Source organism: Thunnus thynnus, chromosome 16 (genome assembly GCF_963924715.1).
Source record: "Thunnus thynnus chromosome 16, fThuThy2.1, whole genome shotgun sequence".
In the NCBI taxonomy this organism is placed as follows: Eukaryota; Metazoa; Chordata; class Actinopteri; order Scombriformes; family Scombridae; genus Thunnus; species Thunnus thynnus.
Window position 1 is genome coordinate 12,770,631 of NC_089532.1, and position 12,094 is coordinate 12,782,724.

The following is a 12,094-nucleotide window of genomic DNA, read 5'->3' on the forward strand; positions in this document are numbered from 1 at the left end:
CAGCCTCAGCCGACAGAGATAATCTCTTTTATCTAATCTCGCTTTCTAATCCTTTCCTCAACTGACAGAAAAGCATAGCCCACTATTCAAAACACTCATGTAACCTCGACCCAAACTGCCCTGCTTTCAGAAGATAGAAAAATAGACATTACATGACTCCACACTCGACTGGATGCAGAAAATGTGTCTCTCCACATCCATTGACACATGGTTCTCCATCGGGTCCTTAGTCTGGCCCAGGCTCCAGCAGCTGTGCAGCTGACCTGTTCTTAGCCTGCCTTAGGTATGATGTAACAACAACCAACCTCTGGTGCATAATCAATGTATTTCCAGTCTGTGTTTTTTGCCTGCAGGACTGTGGACTGTGTTAACCTCTTCATAATGTAAACAAAAAACCCCCCGAAGACCCTTGGCTTTCAAATGGCTTGCCTTGGTGTCATCACAAAATTAAGCCTCAAATTATTTGCTCAAATTCAGCGGTCAAACTGCAACCCTAACACTGATCTTTTAGATAATATTCCACAGATCACTGCACTGTTAGTCCTCCACACAAAATTATGAATGGCAGAGGATTTGAGGCTTGCTGGTTGAGTGACTGTGTACATCCAGAGGGCAATTCGAATTCCCCCCGCATGCACACTGGCCCTTGGGTGAAGTGACTGACCTACAAATGCAGATTAGTCGCAGCTTGTGTAGCTGGTATAGGATGAGCCAATCACATTTCAGCTGTGCTTAAAGCAGAGGAGGGAAGCAGATGAATGGAAGTATCATGACAGACAGATTTTAAAAAAGCTTAAACATGTTGACTATACACTGTATTTGTCTGTCAGAGTGTGCGTGTGAAAGAGATATAGATTAGAGCCTCTTAGAGAGTATTATAAACTGTGATAGATGCACATATATAGTATTTAGTAAAACACAGACAATGAAGGATTTCCATTTTTTTTAATAAAAATTACTGATGGTTACAAAATTGAATGTTTAGGAAAAAAATCAGGATCTCCTTTATCATTATAGCTGCAGTAGAAAACAAATACACTGACTCCACACTAATCTTTTCTTAAGGGACAATCCACTTGGTCCCCTCAGAGGCCTTTAATTAGACAGTAGTCCCATATAAGAATGCTCTATGGCTCTTGCTCCTCTCCACTGTCCTCCCCGTCACTGTCGCTGTCTCTGCCAGGGTGCTCTGGCATCTTAGCATGAGCCGCGATATCTTGATTTCCGTCACTCTCTCCAGTGTCGCCTGAATTTGGCTCTGAGTTTGCCTCTCCTTCTGGGGTGTCCTGCTCCATGGGGGTCTCTTCCTGTGGTTCCACAGAGCTATCCGCCGCTTTCTCTACTGCAGCATCTGTCTTGGTTTGTTGCGGAGGCAGAGCCAGTTTCTGCTGTTGCTGCTAAGAAGCCAAGGGAGAGGACAGTATTCAAAATGTGGAAGAAGAATGTTTCTACCTTTATAGTACAAAATATCAAGTCTAGGTTTATTGTACTGGAACATATTATGTGTTGAGATATAGATAGCATCAGAGTAAAGTGGTCTTCCTTCTCAGTCTTTTTTTTTTTTACATTTTTCTCCATCTATTATGTCATAATCCTCTTTTTCAGTCAACACAAGACAATATGTAACACTAAATGGACGGTTAAAACATCATTTGAGCTCCACTATTAAAATTCTAGGATTGTGGCGTGTTAATTCTCCACATGCACAACAGTTATTTTACATCTGACCCATTTACTGTGCTGCATTAAAGTTTAAAGGTTAAAAATACCAAAATAGCAACCACAGAGAAAGGTTGACTGTAACGCTGCTTAATGTAACAACTTTATGAAAGCTAAGGACAGTGTGTGTTAGTATACGTGAAATAATGAGAGTACCAGTTTTAAATAGTCTCAAGTGTATCATAGATAAGAAGTTGATATAACTGTGAGACAGAAATAATATCTGCACTGATATTTGCTTTGAATATTCAGTTAAATACAGTGGTATATCTCCTCTTTGACACTATTCATTACTGTTTTTATTAAAGGTTTTTACCTGTCTGTACTTCATGGAGGTCTGGATCATGTGCATGTACATATTATACACCAGGTTGGCCATCTCTGGCATGTTCTTAACAATCTGGTCTGGCTGTCCAGAAGCATCTCTCTGAAGGGAAGAAACCAAAAAATAATAGTTAGAGAAAGATTGTTTGGAATCCAAGATGTGATGTGAAAAGAATGACAATGAAGATTTCTATCTGTCTTGTTTGGGGCATCTCCTGGTAAACTATTGATCTGAAGCAAAATGTGCAGGGAAATTACAATTCACCTTCCCACCACTACCTGCTTGTTATTTGACAGCAAATCTTTCACTTGCTGCCTCCAGTGATCACTGCTCACACACATTCAAACACTTGACTAAAAAGGAGTTGAGAATGCAGAGTCTGTAATTTGATATATTTAGTATGCAGACAGAGTCTTACAGCCTAAACTGAAGAGTGAGGCGAGCAGAATATTCATTTTACTAGGCTGTTGCCTCCTAAATACAGGGGTGATGCTCACAGGGGGCCCTTTGGGCATCATGTCAAAGTGAATACACTGACGGCTTCGGTGTAGTAAAACTTAACTGTGCGTGGTTTTATTGCTGTGAATCTATCAGTAAAAACATCAGCGCTTTAATGTGCTTCCCAATGAGTAACTGTGATTACACATCGTGTTTTATCCTCTCTCCTATACTCTCCACTAGCGCTTTAAATATGTATATATTCATATGGAGCATTAAGTAGCAGTGTTATACTTTATTTTTTTATAACTGCTTCTGAATCAGCACCGTTCGGTTTGCCTATGACAGTGTTCCCAGACAAAATCTGACTTTTAATCTGCACCATGCGTGTAAGCAGCAGGGGTTTACTGACTCCAGATAGAGCGGTTAAGCAGGGGCCGCATGTGTGTGCCCAAAAGAGCTGTCCCCCATGGGAATGAACACTCTAGAGTCAAAGGAAGTGTCAGAGGGCTATGGGGTATTTTAGACACCCCTGTTGCCACACACGCCAGTCAACGAGACACAGTGACCAGACAACAGTCGTCTCATGCTGGCCTGGCGGGATTTGGGAGAGTAGTTTTGCCTTCTGACCTTCGGGGGTTAATTATAGCCAGGCCTGTGTCGTGTGTTTTCCCATGCTTGCAGATGGCCCCTGCAGAATGCTGTTAACAGAACAGTGCCTATGGGTAAAGCTGCAGTAAGACTCGGGACCAGTGAGGACCAACAGGAATGAAGATTCCATTCAGAATATAGAGGCAGGATTAGACAAGAGTGAAGGGGGATGTGGCAGCAATGACGTGAAGAGATGTAGGAGGGTGCAGCAGTGTTGGAAATGGGCACTGGTGTGGGGGTAGTAAGCTCAGTTCTTATCAGTAAATCTGGAGCTTGAGTGCTTCATTATCAGCCAAATTTAATGGAGTAGAAGATTATTGTGCTTCAAGAAGCAGGCGTGTGCATGTGTGTGTGTGTGTGTGTACGTACAGGCTGTTCCTGGCTGTAGTACTCGTGTGGTCGGATGTGCAGCTGCAGTGGTCTGGCAGTGAGCTGGTTGAAGGCAGGAGTCAACTCAAAGCAGTTCTGGAACAGCGACACCCGGGCAAAGATGTACAGACCCAGTCTGGCTCTCGACATGGCTACCACCAGACGCCTCACATCCCTGTGGAGTAAAAGAGGGAGAAAAAAAAAAGTTAAAAAAATTGATTTGACACAAGGGATGAAAATCAAAAAGAAATAGCGTGGGTGGGGGAGGAAAGTGTGAAATTGTAAGAGGAGGAGAAATCATGTGCAGGAGCAAAAACATAAGTAAATGGATCAAAATCAAAGGATCGAGCAAAGATTGTAAAGGAAGAAAAAAAAAAGGCAGTGTAGGAGGAGAGAGGTTTAGTGAAGGATAAGCAGCAGAAGGTGAGGAGGACAAATATAGAAGCTAAGAGAGAAATAAAGGAATGAAAGGCAAAGGGCAGAGATAAACATGGCAGACAACGAGAGGCAGAGATGAGAGACTACAGGAGAGGGCAGATGGGTTACTTTTTCTTGCCATCCAGTAGAATTAAGGGATTAGAGACAGAGGAGTCATTTCCCTGAGAATGGAGGAATCCTACTCGGCGTGCTGTAATTGCCAAAGTAGTTGTTAACCTGCCCCACTGAGGAGCAATGTTGCTGAAAGCCTATATACCAAAGTTGAACAGTAAAACGCTGCATTTGAACACATGGTAACATACAATGTGTTGTGTATGAAACACTATTATCACACTATTAAAGTTATATACAATACAAGATTCTTGGGACAGCTCCAAAAAGCCACAAAAATGTATGTGCTCTTTAACAAATGGAACCAATAAAAAAATAGAAGGATCCTACCTATTTTAGGATGTAATAAATCTCTGCATTTTGTGTTTTAAGTGTTAAGAGAGGCAACCTAATGGGAGCTGTGCAAACTATGACCATTTCCTATGAATATACAGACAAATACATCTTGGTTTGTAGATATCCATAGAGCATGGAAGATAGAAGAGCATTTGAGGGGGAAGAAGTCTTTGGTTTACTTAAGCCGCTCTGGTGATAGTGAAAACAGTCTTTGGTTTGATGTAGAAGAATTTGGCATACAGTCATGCTTGAATGCATGCACTTACAAAATACACATCAACATGTACACACACTGAAATGCAGCCAATAAATGTGGAATATGTCCACCTGAGCACTTCATGAGATTAAGAGGATTAATCCCTGCAATATGCATGATGAGCTCCATAAATGTGTGGAAGGGGGGAAAAATGCTTATAGGAACCATTGTGTTGGATTTATGAGTGAGTTAACATGCGCAGCCTATAGATTTATGTAAAAATTATTTCACATTTCAAGTGAAAAGAGGGTGCATGGTACAAAATGAAACTTGAAAGCGCAACATTTCCACAGAGACAAACTACAACAGCCTACAACCAATGAGCGCAGAGCTCTAGAAGAAACGAGCCAATCACGAAGCATGATAGCCTGTGGACATGGCACTAGAGAGAGATGCCCACCTGGGCTGTGCTGTGACATGGCAGGGCGAAGTGGACGAATACCGTGTGTGTGTGTGTGTGTGTGTTCCCACATGTGTGTGTTCATGTCAGAGCGTGTCTGGATCTGGGCATCCCTGTCAAAGAGTGTGTTCCTGCATGTGAGCGTGCCTGTGTGTATCAGCAGGAATGCTTCTCCTGTCAAAGCAAGGGTCAGCTCGTCATATGGTCAGCTGCGTCCCCTGTGGTTGTCACGGCAGCAGATTGCCACGGGGAGAGATGCAGGAAGAGGGGGAAGGACTGTGAGGTGGGACTCAGTGGTGCACCAGAGTGATCCCAGTATAGGAAAAACACAATGGACAACACAAGAATCCCATGAATCACTGCTTTTCCAACCAGTCAGACATCCATTCAGAAGTGTCAGGGACACCAAGATATGAATGAATATAATGTTAGAGCAAAACAGTGAAAAATGGGATCAACCAGACATTTTTTATTATTTCAATTTTTCTGTTATTGATTTAAACATTAGACCTAAAGATCCTGACAGTTTGAAAAAGTATTTCTCTGTTACATCACAAAGTCTTAATTTCTAAATCTCAATTGCAGTTCAAGTAAAAATATATATATTAGTTTTATTTGTCAAGCGTTAATACTCATGAACTCAACTAATCTGTGGTTTGATCAGATTTGATGTGTCACTATAAACAAATAAATTCAATGCCCCTTGTCTTATTTTTTTTTTACTTTAATCCTTAACCAGCCGAGTAGAAACCCTTGTACTATTCTATGCTCCTTTCCTGAATAACTGGAACTGTAGCGCACATTATTGTATGAGTGCTCTTGCCAACAATCCCACATGGAGTGGGCTAAGAATGTGTACAAGGCAGGGTGTAATATCCATGTGTAAGACAAGATCAAATGAATGATACCGAGGGCAGAACAGGCGCTGCCAGCAAGATAAACTACCACTTTCTGTGGCCCACTGCACTTCTCATTCCCAGCTACATCGAGTCATTGGATTTATCTGTGAGATGAGGAAAGAACAAAATAGAGTTTTTAAGTGTTTTTTTTTTCTCTGCCAGCTAAAAATGACCAGGCCCAAGGGTGGGGTATAGAGGGGGGGGACGGTGTATGTATTTAGCCACAAATGAATGACTTATTATTCGCACTGGGGTTCTAATTTGTAGACTGTCCAATGTGAGGGTGAGTGAAAGCACTGGCAGTATAGCTGTGATAAAGCTGTGAGCGGTGCAATTTCAATAGTAGCTACTGTACATCACAGCCAGAGACCAGCATGGCAAGCTTAAGTACTGTGGAAGAGTTCAGCCTCCAATTGTCTGGTATTAAAACACGCAGCGTATTAAGTGTGAAGAGCACAACAGGATCTCATGGCAGCAGAGGAGTGAAAAGCCATTTCACCACAAATCAATTCAGTGAAATGAGGAAGGAGGCGGCAGGGAGGAGAAGAGGGAGCAGAAAGATAAAGAGAGCAGAAGACTAGTCTTCTAAGAGGAGCAGCCAGCAAGGGAGTATAGATGAGGAGCGAGCAATGGGACGTGGAATGAAAAGACATAAAATTCTAACCGCTGGAGTTTGGTTTAACCATCACGCCTCTTAATAACTGTTACATGGTGGGCCTTTGATCAGAACAAAGCTCTTTGTTTAATATTCTCAACCCAATCATCAGAGCACAATGGCTTCTCTTAACCAGGACAAAAAGTACAGTCAGCTGCACAGACATGCTGCTGTCCTGAAGCACCCTTTATCCTCCCTTCTGCCTGAAATTAAGCTCATGCATACTTCAAGACAGCCGCAGTGTTTTTGTCCTCTCTTTCTTTTGGGAAACTTCATACAGTAGTTACACATGACAAAAAGAGAAAGCCTCCTGAGAGCAGCTGTCTCAAGAGAGTTAAGTGCCTACATTTTCGCCCATGGGGATGTGTGTCTTATGTGTAGTTCCTATTACACGAGTATTTTTGTAGTAGAATAGCTGCTGAGGGTGTCTATTTTGGGTTTTTCTACTTGGCATGCATTGAAGTAATTACCTGAGGTGTCCTACGGCTTTGGTGCGGACCAATGAGAGGATAATGTAGTCATTCTGCTGACCCTGGAACCTATCGACTGTTGTCACCTGCAAACACATACAGACACATTTATTAGTGAGCACAAAATCACACAAATATATAAATATACACACAAATATCAAAGATATGCTAAATAAGCTGTGGCAGCTGATATATTTAGCAAAGTAAATGAGCTTGTGCGTTTTGGGTAGGTAGAGGGATTTAGCTGAAATGTTTAGAAACATGAGCGAGACTGCTCTCCTTCTTAAATTCGATGAGCGAAGGTGCCTGTGTTTTCTTGTTATTGCGGTTATCACTGTGGGCCACATGGGCAGCCGGTGGGGCTAATACGGCTTAGAGGGCATTTGCCACCACTAGCCTCTTACCTGGGCCCCTGAGACTCAGGGCCAAGGTACTGGGGCCACGCTACTTGACTGGATCAGTCATGGAGAGAGAGAATGGAGGAGAAGTGGCTCCCTGTGAGATTTTTTTTTCAAAGCAAAAGGAAACTCATGTCAGCCAATTTGCTTTTATACCCTGGTAATCCTGTCTTGCTGAGAAGCGTACTTATTCTTGTACATGAAGAACAGAGCTGTGTTTTGAGTTTGTACGTTTGTTACGCCTTACATAATAAAGACGGCACACTGTACTTGCATTTAAAACCTGATACAAAGTCAGGAAAAATTATGAGATGCAATTCTATAAAAATGGAACTCATAACACACGCAGTACTCGCTCTTTGTGGCATAGCGCTGCTCAAAGCCTACGTCATCACCATCTGTGGAGTATATTGATGGAGTGTGGTATCAAGGGGACTCTTGTTTTGCTGTCAAAACACCAGTTTCTCATTCTCAAATGGATATAGCCTAGGGGCGGCTGTGGCTCAGGAGGTAGAACGGGTCGCCCACTAATCGGAAGATCAGTGGTTCGATTCCCGGCTCGTTCAGTCCACATGTCGATGTGTCCTTGGGACCAGTGAGGACCAACAGCCATCAGTGTGTCGATGGGTATGAATGATTAGATTTCCACTGATGGGCAGGTTGGGACCTTGCATGGTAGCCCCTGTACCATTCAGCGTGTGAATGGGTGAATGTCATTTGTAGTGTAAAAGCGCTTTGAGTGGTTGGAAGACTAGAAAGGCGCTATACAATTACAGTCCATTTACTTTCTGTCCATCTTTAATGGTAATGGAAACCTATCTGGAAGGAATACTGTTATCCTAAACCTTTTAAGAGTTAGTTTTATGCTATTTGATTAGGATAAGACTACATAAACAAAATGTGTCCTTACATGCGACTGTACAGAAAATACTACAGTGTGGTTATATAGGCCACATATTAAGAAACCCAAACCCCAGCAGAAAGAGGCCTTTCCTCTGTGGATCCATTTTCTAAAGTGGATCAATAGGACATCAGCTACTCTTGAGAAGCCACACTGTCCCAGGACTACAACCAATGAACCAGCCATGCTAAATAAATCATCCTGTGGCCATGGTTACCTCCTATTGGCTAATGCAACTCGATTTTGAACGCCCCTTTGCCTAACCTCCAAAAAACCTGTTTTTGGGAAAGGAGTGCGGGGGCAGAGTGTGACTGAACGTATAAAAGACAGAGATGGGGCTAATGAGGTAGTAGACCAATATTTATTTACGTCTCCCTGTTGCTATGTAGAACAGGTGCAGCACCAGAGGCAACAATATGTTGGTTTTACAACAGCATGAGTTGTGGGATGTACGTTCAAGTCAAATGTTTAATGTCTGAGTCAAAACAGCCGTGGTATGCATGCACATGTCCACACACATGTTGCATACACAGACACACTTCGATACAACCTCCATCAAACTAGGTCACTAACTGCGGACTGAAGGGGTTGACTATACAACATAACAGTGCAACTTGTTTTGCAGAGAAGAGGTGCTTAAGAGAGGGAGTTATTCTTAGCCCACAGACAGTGACAATGAAGCCCAGATAAAGAATCTCCCCAAGGCATAGCATTTTGCATGGTGTTTAGTTATTTATGAGAAATCTTCCAGGGAGTGAATTACAAAGGTCATGTCATTGTGGCACATGCATGACTGTGGATACAAACAAGCACACAAACACACGCACACAATGTGCTGTGAGTCGCACACACAGGCACGTGCACACACAAACACGCGGGTTGTTGCGAATCGAAGCTATCTGACAGAGAATCATTTTCTTCCATCTTGACCTCCCTCTCCTCATTTTCACAAAGACAATGACACACTGTCTCTCAGCTGATGGTCAACCATGGATCTCTATTCTCTTTCTGTCTTAGTTACTCTCTCTATCCATCCTGCTATATCTTATTCATAGCAATTACGCTCTGGAATGTGCAGATGTCAGACTGCCGGATTGTTGCATTTTTCACAGGAGACTTGAGTTAACAGCGAAATGCCTCATTTCTTATGGCTTCGTATCCACGTGTCTTAGGATTTCATATCCGTCTAAAAAGGCATGCTGAGCCATGCTAAGAGGACAAGTTTCCAATCTGAGTCAACATATCTGTCTAGAGGACATCCTGGTTGCTGTCACACAGCAGGACTTGCTTTTTCTGTTGTTATTAAGGTTCCAGATCTGACAAACCTAAAGAAGTCTACAGGAGGGATGGGGAGGATTGTCGCCATGTGTAAGAATGTGGGAGTGCTGGAGAGGGACTAGGAGGGATGCAAAAAATGGACTCAGGCACACCTTTCTCATTCATTTCTTCTAACAGGAGACAGATTAACTTTATCACAATCAGTTACAATTCTATCAGTGTTTTCTGGCCAAGATTTGTGTAACAAGAACAGCTGTTATTACTCCAAATCCAGTTCGCATTTATGTCTTTTAGTCTTGGTGAGCAACCTGGATGAATAAACATCTTGGTATTCAAAATATACAGCACCAACAGAAAGGGAACTCAAATGGACTTTGTCTATAAAATTCCCAGAGTAAACTAAACAAACGAAATTCATTAAAGATGCATAACTGCATGCATATGTATGCCAACTGTTGTGTTTGAGATTCAGCAGACAGCTTGGGCTAGTGTGCTTATTTGAGTATGGGACTGTGACTGGTGCTAACTGGCTTACCACTCCTTTTCTGTCTAATTGAAGTCAACCCAGTAAAGTGGGCTGGCTGCTGACATTTGCTTGGTTTTAGCCGCTGTGACACATTGTCAGACACTGTGAACCCAATGCTCGGTGCCATGACCTTTTAGATGCTCAGCATTTTCCCACAAGAGCCCCTCTCTCTATTTCATCCATCTCCCTCTCTAGCTATCTTTCTTCTCAGCAAATATAACAGCCTGTCACCCCTGTCACTTTATAACTGGGCAAGCATACTGACTAAGGCCATGAGCACACTGAATGACGCTTTCTTAACATTGCAGGACATTTAACATGACCAAGCACAATTTCTGGCTAGCTGTCAGAACAAGGAATATACTTGAAGACAAGGCAACAAGGTAGGGTTACACATTGCAAAATACAGACGCCACAACAGAGGACCGTTAGACACTCAAACCCTGTAGGTGGTAGAATGCACCGTTCATTTTGACAACAAACTGCTATAACAAAGACATAAAAAGGATCCATTTCCTGTCTGCTTGTTAAACAATTAATAGGATAAACAGCAACTAGCTGTGATTTGTGTTTGTGCCTTTATACATTAAAGGATAAGTCTGGTGACATTCTATATTTTGCTTATTGTCAACAAATCCCATAATAGACCCAAAACCAACAATGAATTAGTCCTACTAAAAAAACGTTATTTAGCTTATTCCTCTGTGCCATACACCTCTATTTTGTTTATTACTGTGAACATATGTACTGTATTTTATTTTGATTCAATCACACATACACTGTCCTTCTGACATAAATACTCACTATTTCACCAGATGTGGATGTATATAGTTCCCCAAAATACACTTTTTACTCCTGTTTGAGTAATGTTTTCTAAAAACTACAGTGTCAAGCTGTTATAGAAAATTATTTAGCCTTTTCTAAAAATCAAGTATATATTTGTGAATTGTGACCCAATTTTTTAGATTTACACATTCAGTAAGAAAGGCTGGGGGAGTCTGAATGTACAGAGAAACAAACTAACATTGTTGGCTCTAGTCTTTTAATGGGAATTGTTGACAATAAGAAAAAATATAATAATGCCAACATAATCTTTTCACAAAAAAAGGCAAGAAGATGAAGAAACTGAATTTAGGGTTATATATGTTTGGGCTATATTGGGCTAGAGTTCTTCTCTGACATGTTGACTTGTACTGCGGAAATGGCCAGTGTAGAAAACCACCATGCTCTACCACTCACATGACACAAGCAACATTACTGGAGGCTTACTGAGTGACTGGTGATCTGCCGTTTTTACCTCAACCTTGCAACATTCTGGGTTGCCAAAGTAGTCTGTGATATTGTGTCTTTTGTGAAAGGCCCAAAGAACAGAGATCAAAGAAAGGTGAGAGAATGTAGGTAGGGAAAAGAATGAAGAGGGAGAAAAGTCATAACCTGAGGCAAGTGTGTAAAAGTATTTAGCAGTACAAACAGAACAGGGATGGGAAGCTGTGCCAGCGGCCTGCTGACTTAAAGGAGACCTATTATGCTTTTCCTTATTTTCAGTATAATGTTACAATGTCAGATGTTCATATTGAACATGGCCAAAGTGTCAAATAACAAGGTAAACGTACATGGTAGTAATCCCTGTGAAGAAAAAGCACTGGCTTCAGACTGCTCTGTATGCTCAGTTTCTGTTGTTTTATTCTACTTTCAGCCCGAGCCGACGTCGGCTCGTGACCTGTTGGAGGTGTGATGGTCGTCTGCAGCTCTTCATCAAACATCATCATCACTGTGGCTGTTTCTGCTTGTACTATTCCTCCCTGAGTTATTTCAAACTGATCCGCAGAACAAAGATCACCAAATATGTCCATATTTTGTTGTACTGACCGGTTTTTAGCACCGCTGACAAGTTCTGCTAATTTGGTGAGGAACACGTTTCATT

General features: G+C 41.9%; 1 protein-coding gene across 3 annotated transcripts in view; it reads right to left on the minus strand.

Annotated features, from left to right (window-relative positions):
* aqr (aquarius intron-binding spliceosomal factor) overlaps nucleotides 1-12,094 on the minus strand; it is a 55,478-nt gene that overhangs the window by 2,715 nt on the left and 40,669 nt on the right. For all 3 annotated transcript variants that reach the window (XM_067615016.1, XM_067615015.1, XM_067615017.1), the window contains exons 33-36: nucleotides 7,068-7,153; nucleotides 3,503-3,677; nucleotides 2,036-2,146; nucleotides 153-1,397 (exon numbers count right to left, since the gene is read on the minus strand). In XM_067615016.1, the coding sequence (XP_067471117.1) occupies nucleotides 1,128-1,397; nucleotides 2,036-2,146; nucleotides 3,503-3,677; nucleotides 7,068-7,153 (642 nt within the window). In that variant the 3' untranslated portion in view covers nucleotides 153-1,127. The remainder of the gene's footprint in view (nucleotides 1-152; nucleotides 1,398-2,035; nucleotides 2,147-3,502; nucleotides 3,678-7,067; nucleotides 7,154-12,094) is intronic.